Source organism: Apteryx mantelli, chromosome 3 (assembly GCF_036417845.1).
Source record: "Apteryx mantelli isolate bAptMan1 chromosome 3, bAptMan1.hap1, whole genome shotgun sequence".
Taxonomy (NCBI): Eukaryota; Metazoa; Chordata; class Aves; order Apterygiformes; family Apterygidae; genus Apteryx; species Apteryx mantelli.
Window position 1 is genome coordinate 139,719,707 of NC_089980.1, and position 19,852 is coordinate 139,739,558.

The 19,852-nt window shown below is 62.0% G+C and overlaps 2 protein-coding genes across 2 annotated transcripts in view; both read right to left on the reverse strand.

Moving 5' to 3' along the window:
- Positions 1–481: 481 nt before the first annotated feature.
- On the reverse strand, positions 482–11,465 carry GAREM2 (GRB2 associated regulator of MAPK1 subtype 2). Its single transcript, XM_067294893.1, has 6 exons — positions 11,354–11,465; positions 7,449–7,589; positions 4,803–4,933; positions 3,395–4,549; positions 1,688–1,851; positions 482–1,564 (listed from the first exon to the last, which is right to left on the reverse strand). Exons 1-6 carry the CDS (start codon positions 11,463–11,465, stop codon positions 574–576), a joined length of 2,694 nt encoding a protein of 897 aa, XP_067150994.1. The 3' UTR covers positions 482–573.
- Positions 11,466–14,773: 3,308 nt separating this feature from the next.
- RAB10 (RAB10, member RAS oncogene family) overlaps positions 14,774–19,852 on the reverse strand; it is a 49,530-nt gene continuing 44,451 nt past the window's right edge. Inside the window, exon 6 of the mRNA XM_067294490.1 lies at positions 14,774–18,026. Coding sequence (XP_067150591.1) covers positions 17,943–18,026 — 84 coding nt within the window. The 3' untranslated portion in view covers positions 14,774–17,942. The remainder of the gene's footprint in view (positions 18,027–19,852) is intronic.

Here is a 19,852-nt window from a genome sequence, read left to right on the forward strand (position 1 = left end):
GCAGCACCTCGATCCGCCGAGGGCCCCTTTCTGCCCTGCTTCCCCAAGAAAGGGGCCTCTCCAGTGGCTTGTTTTCTCCCATACGTTTATTACACTAATCCACAAGGATTAAGTTAAACCAGTCAAAGCAAACTTCAATATTTTCCAGCCCTTTGGGGCCAAAATTACCGTCCAGTGTTAAAACAGAAAAGGGGATGGGGCAATGGGGCCGAGCTCCCTGGGAAGACGGGGCGAGCGGCCGTGGAGGACAAGGTGGAGGAGACCCTGTGGGGGACAGCCTGGCAGCACCGTGGGAGGAGGCACTGCCAGGCGTGGGCACCCCGGAGCGAGGCAGGGGGAGATTTCAGTCCAGGGGACGAGGGAGAGTCGGAGCCGTGACTTATCACGGCTCCGCGGGAGCCCTTGCCGTGAGGCCTCCTTGGCTCGGCTTCGGGGCAAGGCAGATGCTCCTGGTCCAGGGTGGCCAGGCAGGCACCGGTGGTGAGGCCATGGCCATGGGGCAATGGCCCGGGAGGCACACCGAGTTTGCCAGCGGAGCCGGCACGCGGGGGGAAGACGGACCCCGGCGTCTGGCTAGATCTTGGGCCGCCAGCCCTTGATGAACTGCATGATTTTCTTCACCTGGAGCTTGGTGAGGCGGAAGTCGTCGGCCAGGATCTCCTCGCTGAGCTGCACGAAGATGCTGCCGTCGATGCGCTCCCGCGCGAAGAAGCTGACGACGTCCTCGGAGAGGCCGATGAAGCGCAGGCACTTGGAGACCTCCTCCACCGAGAGGGCCGAGAGGTCGGCGGGCGGCAGCCAGGGCGAGCCGTCCCCGCTGGGCCGGGGGGCGGCCGGCGGCGGCGGTGCAGCAGCCCCCGCCTCGCCCCGCGTCCCCACCGCCGCCGCCGCCGCCGCCGCCGCCGCCGCCGCGGGGGGCACCTCGATGACGCCCTGCGTGAGGTAGACGCGGGTGACGCCGCCCTCGGCGCCGCGCAGGATGGTGGGCGAGAGCGGGGCCGCGCTGCGGATGACGATGTTGTCGCCGTCGAAGCCCTTGGGCGGCCGCGGCGGCGCCGGCGCCGTCCCCCCGCGACCCTCCGCCTCCGGACCCTCGAAGGGGGCCAAGGGCTCCGGCGAGGAGGAGGAGGGAGCCGCCACTGATGCCGATGCCGCCGCCGCCTTGGGCCACTCGAGGCCCTCCAGCCACTCGGCGGAGGAGGCCGGGCTGGGCGCGTAGGCCGGGCCGGCGAAGGGGTTGAGCGCCCCGAAGGGGGCGAAGCGTTTCTGCGGCTGGGGGGGCTTGAGGCGCGGGCAGCCGTGACAGGGCTTCGGCGGGGGCTCGGCCACCGGCAGCGGCGTCGAGCGGCCGCTGGCCCCGCCGCCGCCGCCCGCCTCGCCGTAGGCCCAGGGGTCGGACCAGGAGGCGGCGGCGGCGGTGGGGGCGGTGGGGGCGGTGGCGGCGGGGGGGGGCAGTGGCCGCCCGGGGGGGTCCCCGGCCTTGCAGTCGCCCCAGGTGCAGGGGTAGCAGTAGAGCGAGTAGGCGTCGGGCGAGGGCGAACCGCTGCCGCTCCGCGGGCCGGACCTGCCCGGAGGAAGGCGAGAACGTCACGCCGGGTCCCCCATGCCGGTGGGGTGGTGGTGGGGAGGGGGAACGTCCCGCCATGGCCCCCTCCCGCCCCCCGCTGCCGCCACCGGAGCCACTCACCCGTCGTGGAGCCCGGCGGAGTAGTAGGAGAGGCTGGGGCTGGGCGAGTGAGCCGGCGGGAGCCGGGGGACGCGCAGGGGCGCCGGCGGGCTGCCGGGAGCCGGCGGGCGGCTGCCCCGGGGCGGCACGGGCGGCGCTTGCAGCAGCCGGCACTCCTCCTTCACCTGCGGAGCCGGCCAAGGATTCCCCGGTTAGGGATCGGGCTGCCCCCCCCCCCCCCAACCCCCATCACCCCCATCACCCCACGCTTTGGGGGCTGAGGGAGGCCGGGGCAACGGGGGGGACTTTGGGTGACCCCCCCCCACCACCACCACCATTCCCAATTGTCCAGTCAGCCCCGATCGCGCCCTGAGGCTCTGGGTTCCCCATGGTGCAGGGCAGCCTGGGGGATTTGGGTACCCCATGGTCAAGGAGGACCTGGAGGCTTTGAGTACCCCATGGTGCAGGGGGTCCTGGAGGCTTTGGGTACTCCATGGTGCAGGGCAGCCCAGGGGATTCGGGTATCCCATGGTCATGGAGGACCTGGGGGCTTTGGGTACCCAATGGTCAAGGGGGTACTGGAGGCTCTGGGTACCCCATGGTGCAAGGCATCCTAGTGGCTTCAGGTACCCCATGATGAAGGAGACCCTGGAGGCTCTGGGTACCCTATGGTGCAGGGCAGCCCATAGGATTTGAGTACCCCCCATGGTCAAGGAGGTCCTGGAGGCTTTGGGCACCTGGTGCAGGAAGACCAGAGGATTCAGATACCCCATGGTGCAGGACAGCCCCCAGGGGTTCAGGCATCCCGTGGTACAGGAGAACCTGGAGGCTTTGCATACCCAATGGTGCAGGGCAGCCCATAGGATCTGGGTACCCATGGTCAAGGGGGACCTGGAGGCTTTGGGTACCTTTTACAAGACAGCCCAGAGGATTCGGGTACCCCATGGTGCAGGGGGGTCTAGAGGCTTTGAGTACCCAATGGCACAGGGCAGCTCAGAGCATTCAGGTACCCAAAGGTCAAGGGGGGGCCTGGAGGCTCTGGGCACCCCATGGTGCAGGGCAGCCTGGGGGATTCAGGTACCCCATGGTCAAGGAGGACCTGGAGGCTCTGGGCACCCCATGGTGCAGGGCAGCCTGGGGGATTCGGGTATCCCATGGTCAAGGAGGACCTGGAGTCTTTGGGTACCCCCATGGTCAAGGGGATCCTGGAGGCTCTGGGCACCCCATGGTGCAGGGCAGCCTGAAGGCACACACCTCGGGGTCCCTTGGGGACCAGAGCCCAGGCTAGCCCCAGCGCAGCAGCTAGGGAGCACGACCTCCCCATCCCATCGGCCAGACATCCTCCGGCACGAGGGGCTGCGCCTCAGGTGGACACAGGCTCCAGGACTCCCAGCACAGCCTGCGTTGGATACACGGGACACATCATCACCCAGCGAGGGCGAGGGGGGGAGCCCAGGTGAAGGACTCACTTGTGGCCACCACCTCAGGCCAGCTCCCAGCCCCACAACCCCACAGCACCTGGGGGTATCTGGTTGGCCATGCCGTGGGGCCAGGGGACTCACAGTGAGACCCCAGGGTGTGCATCTCCTGCCCACAGCATAGGGATGTCTGCAGGAGCCATGCTGAGCCTGGCTCCTGCCATGCACCCAAGGTAGACGGGACCCCGAGGGGGGGGGTCTCATTTCCTGGTCCCCAGGGGCAAGACCGCGGTGGGCACCCAGCTCTTACTGCCTCCGATTTGGGTGGCACGGGGGGTGGGGTGTCCCCGAGGGGGTCATCCCTGGGGGCACCGGGGCGGCACGGAGAGCCCAGCGGGGACGCAGCCCCGAAGGAGATGAGGTCCTGCCGCCCCTTGTTGGTGCAGCCCAGCCCCAGTGGGTTGCTGCTGGGCTCCAAGAAGCTCTCCAGGCTCTGGTTGCTCCAAAGCTCCTCGTAGGGGATCTCCAGCTGCTCCTGAGTCCTGAATTCGGGCTCAGCCCAGTCGGGTGTCATGTACTCCCTGTCGGGGTCGGAGAAGTCAGGCAGCACCGGGTGCTCGTGCTGGGCGCTCCCACCTGCGCCCAGCGGGTCCTGGCACCGGGCGGCCACGTCCTCGGGTGCGTGGGCCAGCGCCCCGCGGTAGACGCAGAGCGAGAGGCGCTGCAAGGGCTGGCTGAGCTCCTCGCGGGCGTAGCCCTGCAGGCAGAGCCGGATGCGCCGGGGGCTGGCGCACTCCTCGGAGAAGTCGGGCTTGGCCTCCCGCACGGCCTTGGAGTACTCATCAGGGTTGAAGCGCTCGTGGCAGTACGCGGCACTGTCCCGCAGCAGCTTCTCCAGCTGGGGGTCCCCGCAGAGCAGCCCCTCGGGCAGCTGGAAGCGGGGCATGTCGGTGAGCAGCAGGAAGTGGAAGGGCACCAGCTCGTCCTTGCGGAGGATGCAGCACAGCACCACCGTCTTGGAGATGATGCTGACCAGCTTGTAGCAGTGGCCCTCGCGGATGGCGTGCAGGTCGTAGGGGTTGCGCGCGGGGCGGCTGGGCACGGCCACGTTGACGGGCAGCCGCACCTTCTCGATGATGCTGCGGATGGTGTGCTCGCCCTCCTGGAGGCGCAGCTCCAGCGGGCTGCGGGTGCTGAAGCGCCCCTTGCACTGGAAGGGCAGGCTGAGGCTCTCGTTGGTGCGGTGGTTCATGCAGATCAGGCAGGGCATCTTGCCCTTCACCTGCTTGCCCCCGGCAGCCGGCGCCGCCTTGCCCAGCTTCCGCAGGATGGTGTTGAAGCGCGACTTCTCCTTCACCGTCTTGGCGCAGAGGATCTCCGCTTGGCCCATCAGCGTCAGCTCGTCCCCCGCGTGCAGCGTGAAGTTGTACACCTCGCTGTCCTCGCTGAACTCCCCCGACACCACCTGCCCCGGGACAGCCAGCGGCTGAGCAGGGCACCTGGCACGGGGCCAGCGCCAGGCGGCAGCCCCAGGACCTGCCACCCCTGATGTCTCACCACCACCCCATGAGGTCCTCTGCTGTCCCACCACCATCCCCTGTTGTCCCACCACCATCCCCTGCTGCCTCAGCACCATCCCCTGCTATCAATCATCTCACCGGCACTCCCTGATGTCCCACCACCATCCCCTGATGCCCCCCTACTGTCCCCACACGAACCTTCACACTGAAGGTGATGGCCTCCATGACGAAGACGCGGTCTGGGAAGATGCTGGCCACCTCCTCCACGCTGTTGAAATACTGCACGGGCTCACGGATGTCCCGGTCCTGGTCCAGCAGCTTGAACTTGCCTGTGCGGGACACCCAGACCCACAGCGGTGAGAGGAGCCCCCAGGGCAAGGACACCAGCCCCACGGGCTTTGCAGACTGCAAACCTGCCTGCGGGCTCAAGCAGGCTGCGGTTGCATCGGCTGGGCTGTGCCTGCCTGCTGCCAGGGCACGAAGACCTCGTGCTTCCCCCGTTCCTCAATCAGAAAAACACTGGGGAAAAGGTGCACTGGCCCCACTAGAAACAGCAGTATTTGCACCCCATCGCACACACAGCCAGGCTGTCCCACCAGGACTGTTTGGCAGCCCCTGGCCAGGGCCAGACCTACAGACGTGGTGCTGGGAGGAGGTGGACCGTCACCCCCAGAGGGTCTGTTCAGCCCCACCGTGCCTCGACCTGGGGAAACCCCTGCAGCCCCCGCTAGGGCCAAGCTACGGGAAGTTCTCACTCCCGCATGCCCCCCATGGACCTGGCGCAGGGCAGGGGGATGCCGTCAGCACGTCTAGGAGGCCCCAGCAGATCGATGAGCTCAGTGCGGACGTGTGGATGAGAGGGGCTGGAGCACGGCCCTGGGGAGCGCCCCGAATGCTGCTGGGTGCTGGGAGCCCTGGGGACACTCAGTTCCCGGATGCTTGTGGGCTGGGTGCTGCAGCTCCCACCGTGCCGGGGTCCTCGGTCACCCTTCGGGGCTGCCAACTGGCTTGCAAAGGCTCACGAGCACGTGCAGCATTTTCCTGGTCTGCCCGCTTTCTCCAGCCCTTTTATGCACACAGAGCGGGAGCGACCGCGGTTTCCGGAGCAGCACGGAGGCTCCCGAGCTGCCACGGTCCCCTCAGCCCCGTCGCCCAGGGCGCAGGGCTGACGGCAATGGAGGAGCCCGGATCGCAAAACAGGCAGAAACGTGCAATTCAGGCTGGATCGAGCAATGCACAGCGGCAAAGCCCCCGGGCCAGCGCGAGCTGCCACCCGGACGGGGGCTCAGTGAGGGGAAGGGGATTTGCAACAAAGCCGCCGGCGCGGGCGACGCGTCGGCCCTGCACGTCTGCCTGCTAATGCGGGCAGCCGGGAGCGGGGGCAGGAACCGGGAGGTGCCGTCCAGGAGCAAAATCGTGCCTTCATTAGCATGAGGCTCGGTGGGAGTATTTCCTGACCGGAATACTAATCCGGCCATGCTGGGAAGGGGGGGGGGGGGGGGGGGCGCACAGGACTGTCCCCGCGCCAGGACATCCGGGGATGCCTCCGCGGCGGTGCCGTCTCCGGGCTGCCGGAGCGCAGTGCTCCTTGCTGCCTGCCCGGCGGTGCGGGAGCCCCGGCTGCACCCCAGCTCCGGCCCCGGCCCCAGCCCCGGCGGTCAGGCCCATCGCACCCGTCTGTGTTCTGGCCTCCTCATCCAGACCTGCGCTTCCCCATGCAGCGGGTCTGGCTTTCCTCTCTGAACGCCTTCCCCATATATATATATATATATGTGTGTGTATATATATATATATATATATATATATATATACACACACACACACACACACACACACACACACACTTCGAGCACCATGCCTGACACTGCCTCCAACTCCATCCCGCCTCGGGGCAGGGAGCTGCGTCCAGCACAGAGCCCGGCGCGGAGCCCCACACCGGCGCTGCATGCCCCGAGCAGGAGCAGGAGGAAGAGGAGCATGAGGAGGAGGAGCAGGAGGAAGAGTAGGAGAAGGAAGAGGAGCAGGAGGAGGAGCAGGAGGAAGAGGAGGACAAGGAGGAGGACAAGGAGGAGGACAAGGAGGAGGAGCAGGAGAAAGAAGAAGAGGAGCAGGAAAAGGAGGATGAAGAGCAGAAGGAGGAGGACATGGAGCAGAAGAAGGAGGACAAGGAGCAGGAGGATGAGGAGCAGGAAGAAGAGGAGCAGAAAGAAGAGGGGCACAAGGAGGAAGAAGAGGAGCACAAGGAAGATGAGCAGGAGGAGGAAGGGGAGCAGGAGAAGGAGGACAAAGAGCAAGAGGAGGAGCAGCAGCAGAAGGAGGAACAGGAGCAGGAGGAAGAGGAAGAGGAGGAAGAGGACAAGAAGCAGGAGGAATAGGGGCAGGAGGAGGAAGAAGAGGAGCGGGAGGAAGCCGGCTGCCCAGGCCACGCAGCACCCAGGCCGCGGGCAGCAGCGGGGGCAGCCCGGGAGGGGGCTGCAGGCCAGGGCCGGGCCATGGCCATGGCCGAGGGCACCGCACGCCCCTGGTTCACCACCACCACCAGGCAGCGGGGAGCCGCCAGCACCGGTGCGAACGAGCCCAGTAAAGCAAGTTAACACAGCCCGGGCCCCCCCAGACCCCCCCGACCCCCCGGAGACGGGTGATTAACCCCTCCCCCGCTCCATTCCCCATGACTTATTTATTAGCAGGGCTCATTAGGGCCGGGGCGAGCACTTAGCGTGGTCATTAAGGCGGCAGCGGCGGCGGCCGCGGGGCTCCGGGCGCCCCCCCATCCCCATCCCCATCCCCATCCCCATCCCCGTGGCCGGGCGGTCGGGGCCCCCTCGGCCGGTCCCGCGCCCCTACCTGGGTACTGCAGGGGGATGTCGATCTTGGGCCCGATGACGTAGTGCCCTTCCTCCAGGCTGTGCGCCGTCACCGTGGTCCACTGGCGGCACGAGTGGATCAGCAGCACGTCCTGGGCGCTCACCCCCTCCACGTACTCCCCTGCAAGGGGCCGGGAGCAGGGTGCTGAGCGCCCCCCCCCCCCCGCACCCCCCGAGCAGCCCTCGGAGGAAAGATCCCTCCCTTCTCCTCCAAACCGGACCCTGGGAACGTGCAGCCCCCCCCCAACCCGGCTACACTCGAACGGCCTTTCCAGGCCTGGAAATATTACTCCGTGCGCCTGGAAAACGGAGCTGGGAAGGTTCCAGCCATGGGCACACGTGCGCGTCACGCCGGTGCCCCGGCCGGCGGCGTTTGGGGCGGCTGCGTGCAGGGCCCGGGGACAGGCGGGATGCGGGCACGGCACGGCCGGGAGCGGGGCGCGAGCCCCACGCCGGGCGCCGCGGGAAAGGGGCCTCGGCGCGGCTCCGCCGGACGGACGGATGGATGAGCAGGTGCCTGCTGCCAAGAGCCGCCAGTTGCCCTGGAAACAATTTCTTTGTCCTTCTTGAAAGGCTGAAGCAGCGGCCACAAACAACAAGTTTATTGACACGGAGCCGGAGCCGGGATTGCCAGGCTTCGTGGGAGATGGCTCCCGGGCCGGCGAGGCCTCAGCACGGCAAGGAGCGCGGCGCTGCGCACGGCCTCTGCCCGCCTGCGGCACGCAGCCCCCGGCCCTGCTCCGCGGAGGGGATTGAACCCGGGGAGGGGATGCACCCAGGGAGGGGATGCACCCTGCTCCAGGGAGGAGATGCACCCTGCTCCAGGGGTGGGGATGCACCCTGCTTCGGGGAAGGGATGCACCCGGGGAGGGGATGCACCCTGCTCCAGGGAAGGGATGCACCCTGCTCCAGGGAGGAGATGCACCCTGCTCCAGGGGTGGGGATGCACCCTGCTCTGGGAAGGGGATGCACCCTGCTTCGGGGAAGGGATGCACCCTGCTCTGGGAAGGGGATGCACCCTGCTTCGGGGAAGGGATGCACCCGGGGAGGGGATGCACCCTGCTCCAGGGAAGGGATGCACCCTGCTCTGGGAAGGGGATGCACCCTGCTCTGGGGAGGGGATGCACCCTGCTCCAGGGAGGGAATGCACCCTGCTCTGGGGAGGGGATGCACCCTGCTCCGGGGAGGGGATGCACCCTGCTCCGGGAAGGGCAATTCACCCTGCTCCGGGGAGGGGATGCACCCTGCCCCCGGACCCCCTCCCCTGCCCTTGCCCCCCTGCACTGGTGCCACTGCTGCTCGTGCTTGAGCCTCCCGGGCTCCTCGCCCAGCACCGCCCCGGGCGCTGGGCCCTGAGCACCGTCCCCCCGCACCCCTGCAGCCCCGAGTGCGAGCGGCACATTTAGCGGCAGCCGGACGTTAGCCTGGGCCAAAAGAGCTCCCGAATTAAGCAGCGGGAAGGCATCTTACACTACCCCCCCCAAAGCCTGTACAGCTCCCTGCGGCACCCGGCACACACACCGACATCCGTGCACACAGCTGCACTTCTGCGTAGCACGCGCCTGCACACCCAACGTGCAGCCGTGCACACGGCGCGCTGCGGGGATCACACGTGTGCTTGCTCCCAGCCCCGCACAGCCCCGCGGTGCACACGCGCACACACACACACACACACACTCATGCACCCACGCGCACACACACGCTCCTGCAAACACACACTCGTGCACACGCACCCCCCAGCACCGCTGGACTCGCTCACGCAGGCACGGCCCGAGGAAGCAACCTAATTGCGCAGTCACCCGGCAAGGGGCCGCCCTGACGGACGGCTTTGTGCGCGGGGCGACGCACGGGAGCAGCCCGGCGGCCGGCAGAGACCTCCGAAACGGGCAGCGGGGGGATCCCCCCACCCCCCCCGGACGCCGGGGTCCCCGCCTGGCTCCCTCCTCCCAGGAACCTGGCTCCTGCCCGACACGGAGGCTTCGCCCCCGGAGGGTCTCCGCAAACCCGAGTCCGGAAAGCTCAGTCCAAAAAGGGGGAACTGCCTGGGGCTGAGCCTGAGCCCCCGATGGCGCTCGGCCCCCGGCCGCTCCTGGCCCCGAGCCCCCGCGGCACCCCGACGCCGCCGCGACGGCACCAGGCCGGGAAGGTGACGGGCGGCTGCTGGCGGCTGCGCAGCCCCCTGTGCCCGCAAGCTCCCTCGCGCCCCGGGCCGGGCCCTCGCCAGCAATGCGGCCCCGGGCGCCCCGCAACTGCCCCGCGGGCCCCGCGCCCACATGGCCCCGCGTGCGCCTGCCCGTCTGCCACCGCCGCCGCCACCGCAGCCACCGCCACCACCGCCACCGCTGCCACCGCCGCCACCGCTGCCACCACCGCCACCGCGCTCCCACGAAGCCTCCGGTGGCCGGCACCTCCCCAGGATGCTCGCGCACGCCGGCTCCCTCACCGCGCTGGGGCACACGCGTGTGCATGCATGTGCTCACGGACCCCTGCACCCGCTCACATCCGGACACGCTCACTTGCATGCTCACACACACCCAGACATGCTCACACACACCCGGACATGCTCACTTGCATACTCACACACACCTGGACACACTAACTCACACCCGGACATGCTCACTTGCATGCTCACACACACCCAGACATGCTCACACACACCTGGACACGCTCACACCCGGACACACTCGCACGCGCACAGGCGCTCGCACTCGCACACGCTTGCTCCTTTCCTCCTGCGTCCTGCCCTCGCCTGGCCCAGGCGGGACCTGCTGGCCCCAGGGGTCCCCACTGGCCCCAGGGGTTCCAGCTGGCCCTGGGGGGGTCCCGGCCCTGCACCCCCCCCGCTGCTGCCCCACGTTCCCCGGCCGGGGCAGCCCCAGGAGCAGGACCAGCCCCGGCGCCTGCATGGAGACGGGCCAAAACTGTGCCAGTGCCTCGTGCGGGACAAACGGCCTTGCCCTGCCTCACCTGGTCCTTCATCCCTCCATGCCTCCTCCTCCTCATCCCTCCAGCCTCCATCCCTCCCTCCTCATCCCTCCAGCCTTCATCCCTCCCTCCCCATCCCTCCAGCCTTCATCCCTCCCTCCTCATCCCTCCAGCCTTCATCCCTCCCTCCCCATCCCTCCAGCCTTCATCCCTCCAATCTTCATCCTGCCATGCTTCCCTCATCCTCATCCCTCCAGCCTCCATCCCTCCCTCCTTACTTCATCTCTCCCTCCATCCCTCCTTCCTGCAACCCTCCCCATACCCCTCCCTGCCAACCCTGCCCTTCCATCCCTCCACTACTCCCATCCCTCCATCACTCCCTGTCCCCTCCGATCCCTTGCTACTCCCATCCCTCTGTCACTCCCCATCCCTTTGCTACCCCTACCCGTCCCCTCCATTGCTCCGCTACTCCCACCCCTCCATCGCTCCTCGTCCCTTTACTGCTCCCGTCCCTCTGTTGCTCCCTGTCCCCTCCACCCCTTCCCTGTTCCCATCCCTTCATCCCATTCCAGCTCCTCCACTGCCTTCCCCGCTTGCATCCCTCCATCTCCCCCCTTCCCCTCCGTCCCTTCACTACTCCCATCCCTCCATCCCATGGCGGTTCCTCCACTGCCTTCCCTGCTCGCAGTTCCCTGGTTGCACCAGTCCCGTTTGGTGCTTCCCCACTCCCATCCCTCCATCCCAGCCGGTTCCCTCCATCCCACGGCGGCTCCTCCACCGCCTTCCCCACTCCCATCCCTCCATCCCAGCCCGTCCGCTCCATCCCAGCCGGTTCCTTCCACCCCACGGCGGCTCCTCCATCCCTTCCCTGCTCCCATCCCTCCCTCCCAGCCGGTGCCCTCCGTCCCACGGCGGCTCCTCCGTCGCTCCCCCGCTCGCGTCCCCCCGGTCCCCGCTCACCCTGGCCCAGGCACACGAGCGTGGGCAGCCGGCACTTGCTGACGATCACATCGAGGGGCAGCGCCGCGGGGCCCCAGCGGAGCCGCGCCAGCCCCGCCGCCAGCTTCTCCATGTCGCCGCCGGCCGCCGCATCGCCGCCGCCGCCGCCGCCGCCGCCGCCGCCGCCGGGCTCAAGCCGGGGCCGGGCCGCGGGGGGCGGCGGCGCCGCCGGGCTCCATCCGCGCCGGGGCCGCGCCGGGGCTGCGGGGCAGCGGCGCCCGCTCGCCCCCGCCGCCGCCGCCGCCGCCGCTGGAGCCGCCCCGGCCCCGGCCCCGGCCCCGGCCCTCCCCGCCCCCCCGGGGCTCCGGCCGCGGCCCCCCCCGACGCGTGCAGCGGGGCGGGCGCCGCTCCGGGGCTCCGGCCGCCCCCCCCCGGGGTAGGGACCGGGGCGGCTCCGCTCGCAGCCCGGCCGGGCCCCCGCGCCGCCGAGCGTGGGGAGACTCTGCAGAGCCCCCGGGAGGCCCCGGGGCTGCCGCACCCGCAACCGGACCCGCAACCAGACCCGCACCGCACCCGGGGGCTGCAGCCTCCCCGCAGCCCCGGAGCGGTGCCCAAACGGACGCCCGGATCCAGCCCCAGAGTGGTGCCCAGATGCGTTCCTGGATCCAGCCCCAGAGTGGTGCCCAGGTGTGTCCCTGGATCCAGCCCCAGAGTGGTGCCCAAACGGACGCCCGGATCCAGCCCCAGAGTGGTGCCCAGATGCGTTCCTGGATCCAGTCCCGGATGGGTGCCCAGATCCAGCCCCAGGGGGCTGCAGCCTCCCTGCAGCCCTGAAGCTGTGCCCAGATGGGTGCCTGGATCCAGACCCGAAGCAGTGCCCGGAGGGGTGCCCAGATCCAGACCTGGAGCAGTGCCCAGATGGGTACCCAGATCCAGCCCCAAGGGGGCTACAGCCTCCCCACAGCCCCGGAACGGTGCCCAAACAGATGCCTGGATCCAGCCCCAGAGCGGTGCCCGGATGGGTGCCCAGATCCAGCCGCGTGGGGTGACCTGCTGCCACATCCCCTGAGCCAGGCAGGACATCGGTGCGTCAGGGTGAGGACGTCCCTCCCTGGGAACCGAGGGGCAGCTTTGCCCCATCGCCAGGAGGGAGTCATGCACGGAGGCACCTTCCTTGGAGCCACACGAAGGCTCGGTGCCGCGGTCCCGGGGACCCCTCGGAGCCCCGAGTCGCACTGTTTGGCACCTCAAAAGCCGTCGCTGCAGGGCAGCAGGAACGAGGTGCTGAGGGCTGCAGGCGGCGAGGCGGCCGCATGCCGAGCACCCTGCGAGACCTGTGTGCCCAGGCCAGGGCAGAAAAATAAACGGGAATGCGAGGTCTGGGCTGCAGGATGCCAAAGGGAGAGGGGGCGGCTTGGCCCAGTCCTCCCCGACGTGGATGCGGATGCGGATGCGGACGCAGCCGCAGCCCGGCGAAGCTGCACTTGCTGCAGGCACCACGCCGAGCCCGAGGTATTAATTCCTCCCAGATCCAGACCGGGATGCTTCAAACGAGCCAAAAGCCTGCGGGAGAGCGGCTGCAAGGCCCCCGCGATGCCGCTGCGCCCTCGGCTCCAGGCGCAGCTCCAAGGCCTGGCCGGATGCGGCCTGGTCCCGCAGCCCCCGGGGGCGAGGGGCCGCGACGAGCCGGTGCCGGTGCCGGTGCTTTGCCTTGCAGCCCCATCTCCCGGCAGCGCGACGCCAGGCAGGAGCCACCGCGCCGCTGCGCCAAGCCGGGGACACCAGGCCGGGGGGGTCCCCAGCACCCCGTCCCCAAAACCTGCGGCGCTGGGGGGGGGTATAGACCCGACCCCCCCCCTTCGGGGGCTTGACGCCCCGTGGGGCTGCAGGCAGGAGAGCAGGGGAGGCCCCAAAGGCAGCAGGGTCCCCGGGACGGGGGTCCGGGCAGGCCTGGGCACCCAAAAAGCTGGGATGGGGACGGAGCAGAGACGATAGAGCCCGGAGCGAGGGCGGCAGGGGGAGGAAGGCGAAGTCCCCCCGAAGGGGATAATGCTGACGGCTGCTGCCCCGGCAGCTGCCCCCGAGCCCAGGCAGGAAAACCTCCCTCTGCATTCGGGGCAGGATTCGCCTCAGCAGCCTGCAACCCCCCCGAAACGCCGGCACCAGGGAGCCCCGGCCCCCGGCAGCCCCCGGCAGCCGCACGGAGCAAACCCGGCGCTTCCCCGCTGCAGGCGGGTGCAGCTCCCGGCAGAGCTGCCCCGAGCGGCAGCCGAACGGGCGAGGAATTGCGCGTCTAAACCGAGAGCGTCGCGGTGCCGCGGTGCAGCAGCTCCCCAGCGGCATCCCCAAGGGCGGCGCCAGCGTTTCGGGTTGCACCAAGCCGGGCAGAGGAGGCCAGGAGCCAGATCCGGGGCGCAGGGCCAGCCGGGAAATCGGAGGGAGCGGAGGAAAGGGGAAGCAGCCCGGAGGGACCGGCCAAGGGGCTGCAGCTCTCCCGTCCCCCTCGGTCCCCACCGGCGCCAAGCCCCCCGCGTGGGCGGCCGGGGCTCGCGGCTCGGCACCGCGCTGCGGGAGAAGCACCGGACCGGGGCACTGCGCCGGCCTGGCAGCTCTTCCCTCAAAACGGCTCCAGCTCATTAGGAAGGGGGAAACCGTTGTCACCTCCGAGTGCTTCAGCACGGGGAAGGCGCAAGCGCAAGGAGAAACCGCGCAGCACACCTTCCCTGGAAGTAAGCGCTGCCCTTAAGCCCCACTTAGGCCACGCTTAACTGCATTTGTAATACTTGCAGCTGCTCCGAGGTAAAGGCAGAACCGCCTGCTTTTATTAAATATTTTTGCAGGAACGGAGTCGTCACCTCCCTGCAGAACCAGGAGCTCCTGGGTGTTTGCAGCCACGCGCTCGAGGCTCCGGTTTACCCCTACGCCGCGAGGCTCGGCGTGCACGTGTACGGTTACCACCAGAGCGCGGTCCCGGCAGCCTCGGACACGTCCTTTCACTTAGATGGTTAATTTTCAAGGGCAGGACAACGGTGCTAAAGCTTTTCTATATAAAAAAAAGAGAAAAGTAGTAGCTATACCAGGATTCAAGCAGTTTCTTCGGAGTGCAGATGGGCTCATGCTTTGAATGCTCTATCGCTACGTCCAAGCGGCCGCAGCAGCTGCAGGGGACGCGCTGCCGCTGCCCGCGGCGCAAAGCTCTTCCCTCGGCCCAAGGCACGCACCAGCCCTGCGCCAACGCGCTCGCCCGCCTGCCTCCTCCGCGCTGCCGCCGCTCCCTTCGCCGCCGCCGCCGCCCTGGGCGAGTTAGGTGCTGCAGCAAGGGGGCATCGGAGCCAAGTACTCACCTGTCGGTCCCCAGCGCCCTGCGCCCAGGCCCGCTCCTGCACGGCGTGGGCCAAGCGAGACCTGAGGCGTATTTAACAGGGCCCAGGAAGGAACAAATGCAAGTTTATAAAAGCTTTTATTTGCTCTTGGTACGACCAAGAATGGGACAGTGATCTTTTATACAATTTGATACAGTAAGTGGTACAAAAGAATGTGTTTTAAATAAAAAGCCAGAGTGGAGTAGCAAAAATATTAAAAGGTTAAGTAAAAAATCGTAGGCATGGGAATTAATCCTAGACCTTATAAATTGATGCCGTTTTTCCGCAATCCAAGTCCGATCATCCGAAGTGCAGCTTTTACCTCTGTCAGGCACTGGAGCCCTCGTCACTTTAACCTTCCCGATCCTGACCGCGGCGCCGAGAGCTCGCTCTACGCGAGCGAAGGCTACGTTTGAGCACTAAACATAAAACGGTTAACACACCTGTGCAATAGATTCGACCTCAGCTTTCAGTTCATCATTACCAATTTAATCGAGTTACACTTTTTGCCGTGACAAAAGGTAGCGCCGGTGTTCCTCCGACAGCCGCTTACATTACGCGCGCGCCTCCCCCCGGCACAGGCTACGCGGGCGCCGCCGCCTCCAGCCGCCTCCACTGCGCGAGGGAGGCACGGGGAAAGCTCCTCTCGGATCGCTTCCTATGCAGGCCTTAGGCTTTATTCCACGCACAGGACTGGGGAGGGGGGGGGTGTCGTCCAAACACGGGTTTCACAAGCAGTTAGTTCGCTAGCGAGCGGTAAATTTAGATACCAGCAGAAATGAAGTTACCGCAAATTCCTCCAACGCGATTATGACTTTTTAGCACGGGCATTTTACTCTTGGCGCTCGCTCCTCCTCCTCAGCTGGGCCTTGCGCTCCACAAATAAAAGAAAGCCAAGCCACATAGTTAAAATTCATGTTTTTATATGAACAGAAGTAGACCATCTAGAAATATTTCAGTTTATTAACTTGTTAAGTAGAATATGAAACTGAACGTGTAGCTAGTAGTACCAGAGAGTGGACTGTTCTCTAACTGCTCGGTTCCAACGAACACAGCTTCTACAAAGGATCCCAACAGATTTACACAGAAGGGGCCGAGCCCCGTTACGCAAATAAAAAGCTCACGCTTAAAACAAAGATTATACAAAAAAAAAAATTTGATGTATATTTCTCCATTTTCCCTTTTTGATAATGTTAAAAAGTGCAGATTTGACAAAAAGGTAGCCACATCCTATTTACAGTGCTGATCAATAGGCTTAGCACAGGAGAAACAAAACCGTGTCGATCTTATCAACTCGCGTCCCAGCGTCCTGCTCACCCCAACAGCCACTCAACTGGGAAGGGTTAACAAATACAGAGACAAAATGCCAAAATACAGAGGAAAAGGGAGACACATCGGTAAAGTTACTACACTGAAAGCAGGTCAAAACAAGAGTTTCAATGTTAAAACACTGTCATCTCGTTAAAGTTAAATCAGCATTATTTACTACTTTAATCATTTACTGGAGAAAAGTCCAAAAACCAAGCGGACAAGAGTCAGGCACAAGCTTGTCCGACTTTAAAGCGGAACGGGAGGCTTTTGGCGGGGGGGGGGGGGGAGAAGGGGAGGTGTCTATTTAAAACGTTTGTGTGTCCTTGGCTGGAGAAGGTCTCCTACATGGTATTTTAAATGCAAGGCAAGTGAAAGCACAAATGCTGCTGCAGACTGAACATCCAGTTCAACAGGAGCAGTCCAAAGAGTCAGACTGGCAGTCATCAACCCCCTTTTCTTTTCTTTTTTTCTTTCGGAAATGAAGGAAGCCATTCAATTGCTGGAAGGCAGGTGCCTCGCGAGGACGCCGGCGGCGGCGGCGCAGCCAGCGTGCCCTTATCTACGGGCCAAGCGAGAAGGCAAACTGGAAAAGCAAGTTAATACCGCAGGGCCGCGGGAGCCCTGCACGGATCACCTGCTCCGTGCCCACACTCCCTCCCGGAGTGAGCGCAAGGCTGACTGAAGTACGAGCGACTCGCAGAGCTCTTAACACTGGGAAATGGAAAGTTCTCAGGGAGGCAATAAATTAAACTGCCAACTTTTTTGTTTTGTTTTGTTTTTTTTAAATCTAGTTTTACTCGGCCTTTTGCTAGGCTACCGAACGACTGGTTGGAGAGGCTAACAGTAAGAGAGAACGTTAAGTTCGTGTCAACTGCTGTCAGTTTGGGAACTGCATGTTATACTCATACACATAAAGTAGACAACCACATCACCCTCCATAGAAAACTAGTGCATGCAAATAACTCTTCCATATCATAAAACCCAATGGCTATGCAGGAGGAGAGAGAAGATATACTAGTGACTGACATTGGCTAGAGGGAAATTAGTAGGTATCTTCAACATTTCATCTTGAAAGCTAAATCAGTGCTTTGTATTAAATTTTTGGCAAACATACCACGTTGCCATCCTTTTAATTAACACATCACACCATGAAAAAAAGCAAATAAAAGGCAGCATGCAGGCAAAAGGAAAGAGTTGCAAGTGAGAAAAAAAAATGGCAGCAGGAACAGTTCTGAATGGCTAGATCACCAAAAAGGAGACATAGCAGATTAAATGTAATATTTTTTGCACCACCCTTTGTCCTCGATGCATTACACCAACAATTACAGAAAGCAATCACAAAAGTTCAGTATTCTGAAATGGTCAAGTGCGGATGGTATGTCTCCTGCACATGCTTCCACCAGAAGGGGCAGGGGGGGAAAAAGAAGTGAAAAACAAAAGTTCCTTTCCACATAAGGCACAGGACAAAATAAACCCCATTCACATACTCAAGGCGAAAATGAGTGTTTTCCTGGCTCTTTTGCTGATGCATCTAGAGAATATGGTGACTCAAGCACATTATCCATGACAGAAAATTCCACTGTTGTACAAAATAAATTGTTAATTCTAACTTTTATTCTTATACAATTTGCAGAATAGAGTTGAATATGATTGCTATATGTTTTAATGTCAGGAAGAACGGGACTATAATACAACCAAAACGTAGTGGTAAGTTGAGCAGGAACATTAAAAAATGAAGTCACGGACATGATTTTCCTATACATGTTGTTGATAAAATTATAGTACGCAAGCTGTCCTAAACAGAAAGACAAAGGCAGACAGCAGCTTGTTAAGATGAGGAACAGAACATTGGTTTAAGGTTAAAAACGGGCAGAGTGGTTTGTTTTGCAGCGAGAAAAAAGGGGCGGTGGATGGCGATTGGTGATATAGGAGAACGTTCAGCAACACTTGCTCTTCCAGCCTGTCACCCCACCTCCACTGCTGATATCTACATTTTCACTGTTGGGCTCTTTTACAGGGGTCTGCAATGAAACAAGCAAAAAAAAAGTTAGATAAATCTTGAAACATTCTGCAACAGAGTAAGTATTCAGTGCTGAAGAGGTAGAGCTTACAGAAAAACTTACATCAAACAGTATCATGCATAAACTGTGGACAAACGCTTCCATAAAAATGTAGGGAATTCTCCTCCCCCTGTCAGCAGAAGTGTGCAAAACCAATCTGTGGGTTTTTTTGTTTTGTTTTAAATCAACAACTGGAAATCTGGAACAAACTTTTGACCTTGGCCAACCCCAAAGTAAACTAAAACTATTTCTAGATCCTGCTTTTAGAACTGACACTTGGACTTTGGTGGAGTAAATCATAGTGTATAACTAGCACAAGATGTAGTTAAATTATGTGAACTAATGACCTTAAAAAGCCACAGAGTAATTTATGGATAAAGAAGGGCTGTTCAAAAGCATCTTCCTTCCAGTTACTCAGGACACCAGTTTGAGGCAGTGCACAAACAGGCTTGTCTGCGTCATGGGATATAAACTTGGTTAGACCAAAGCAAAAATTAAAGTCAAGTGGTTTTGATCAGATGATAACATCTATTTTCAGCTGTTTAGATACTAATATAAACACTCATGAGAAAACTGCAGTTTAGCATCTATATTCCTTTTCTTATTCCCCTTTATCACAGCCCCGCAGAAGTTAAGTCCCCCTCTTCTTCATGTAAGCAGAGAGAGGCCCAAAGCAAAAATTTAAAGGCCCAAAGGGTTGACTAAGAGTTGCTAGTCCAGCCTTCTATTTACCACCAGCCAACAATTTTCATCTAATTTCTCACATAAAGCCTGCAAGAACTGATTAAGCAACAAGTCAAAATTACAACTGCAAACAAGAAGCTGTTGAGCAGATACGTATTTAAAGGGTCGTGAAAAGATTCGGCCTTGACCTCGCACTAAACTTTTCATCAATTAACTCAGACAAATGTTATCGATAGCGTTCATGCAGCAGAGGAGCGGAAGACAGTAATGAAGGTAAAGTCTCTAAGCTAACTGAAATCAGCCCCGAGAGCCGTCTGCATACCCACATTGGCCCAATCTCACAACAAAACAGCGGGAGCTATCAGAAATCAAGACATTTGCTACGTATGAAAGATTTCAAGGGTAGCCTGCCCCCCACCTTGTACTCTCAGTTATAGTGGTGTCTTGCAGCCCTGGGTCTAGGAAGATTTGCGTGTGCAACTCAGCAAAGATGCCATCTTTACGGTAGGCCATACTTTACAGGATGGAGAACTAACCACAGGAAGAACTGATTATCCTCGTTCTTCTCACAGTTATAAAGTAAGCTTCCAATGAAAGCATCCAACAAAATACTGAGGCTGAAAGAACTAACCACTAAAAACAGGTAAGAAGTGACAGATCTAGTCCATCTGTTTCATCTGTCAACCATATCCAAACCACTCTTGACGGATACTGAGAGCTTTTGAAGAACACTGTGAATTGATGGAGATGGTTGAAAACGTAACTAATAAACCAGCAAGCACCAAGTTAGAGCAGCAGAAGAGGGGAAAAGGCAGAGGATTCCTTTATTTAAGAAAAAGATCATGACAGGATTCAACAACTATACAATGGAATGAGGCACACCAGAAATAAAGGTCACATTTTAAAACAGTAAGTTTTAAAGTGTAACCTACAGAACAGTCTATGGAGGCACCTATAGATTCTCCATCACTGCAAATTTTAAAACTGTGACCAAGTATTTTACTAAGGGACACTTTATAGTCACAAGAGAAATTCAAGGAAGCCCTGTGGCCCGCCTCACACACCGACTGACTGACAACAGGAAAGCAAACACCAGTGAGCAT

What these genes read in the sequence shown, in the direction of transcription:
- GAREM2 (XM_067294893.1), bottom strand. Translation starts at nt 11,465, where the DNA reads ATGGAGAAGCTGGCGGCGGGGCTGGCGCGGCTCCGCTGGGGCCCCGCG. An exon ending in CCATCACCTTCAGTGTGAAG is followed by an intron (nt 4,550 to 4,802) that starts GTTCGTGTGGGG and finishes GTCCCGGGGCAG; the next exon opens with GTGGTGTCGGGGGAGTTCAG. An exon ending in TGCCACCCAAATCGGAGGCA is followed by an intron (nt 1,852 to 3,394) that starts GTAAGAGCTGGG and finishes CCGGCTCCGCAG; the next exon opens with GTGAAGGAGGAGTGCCGGCT.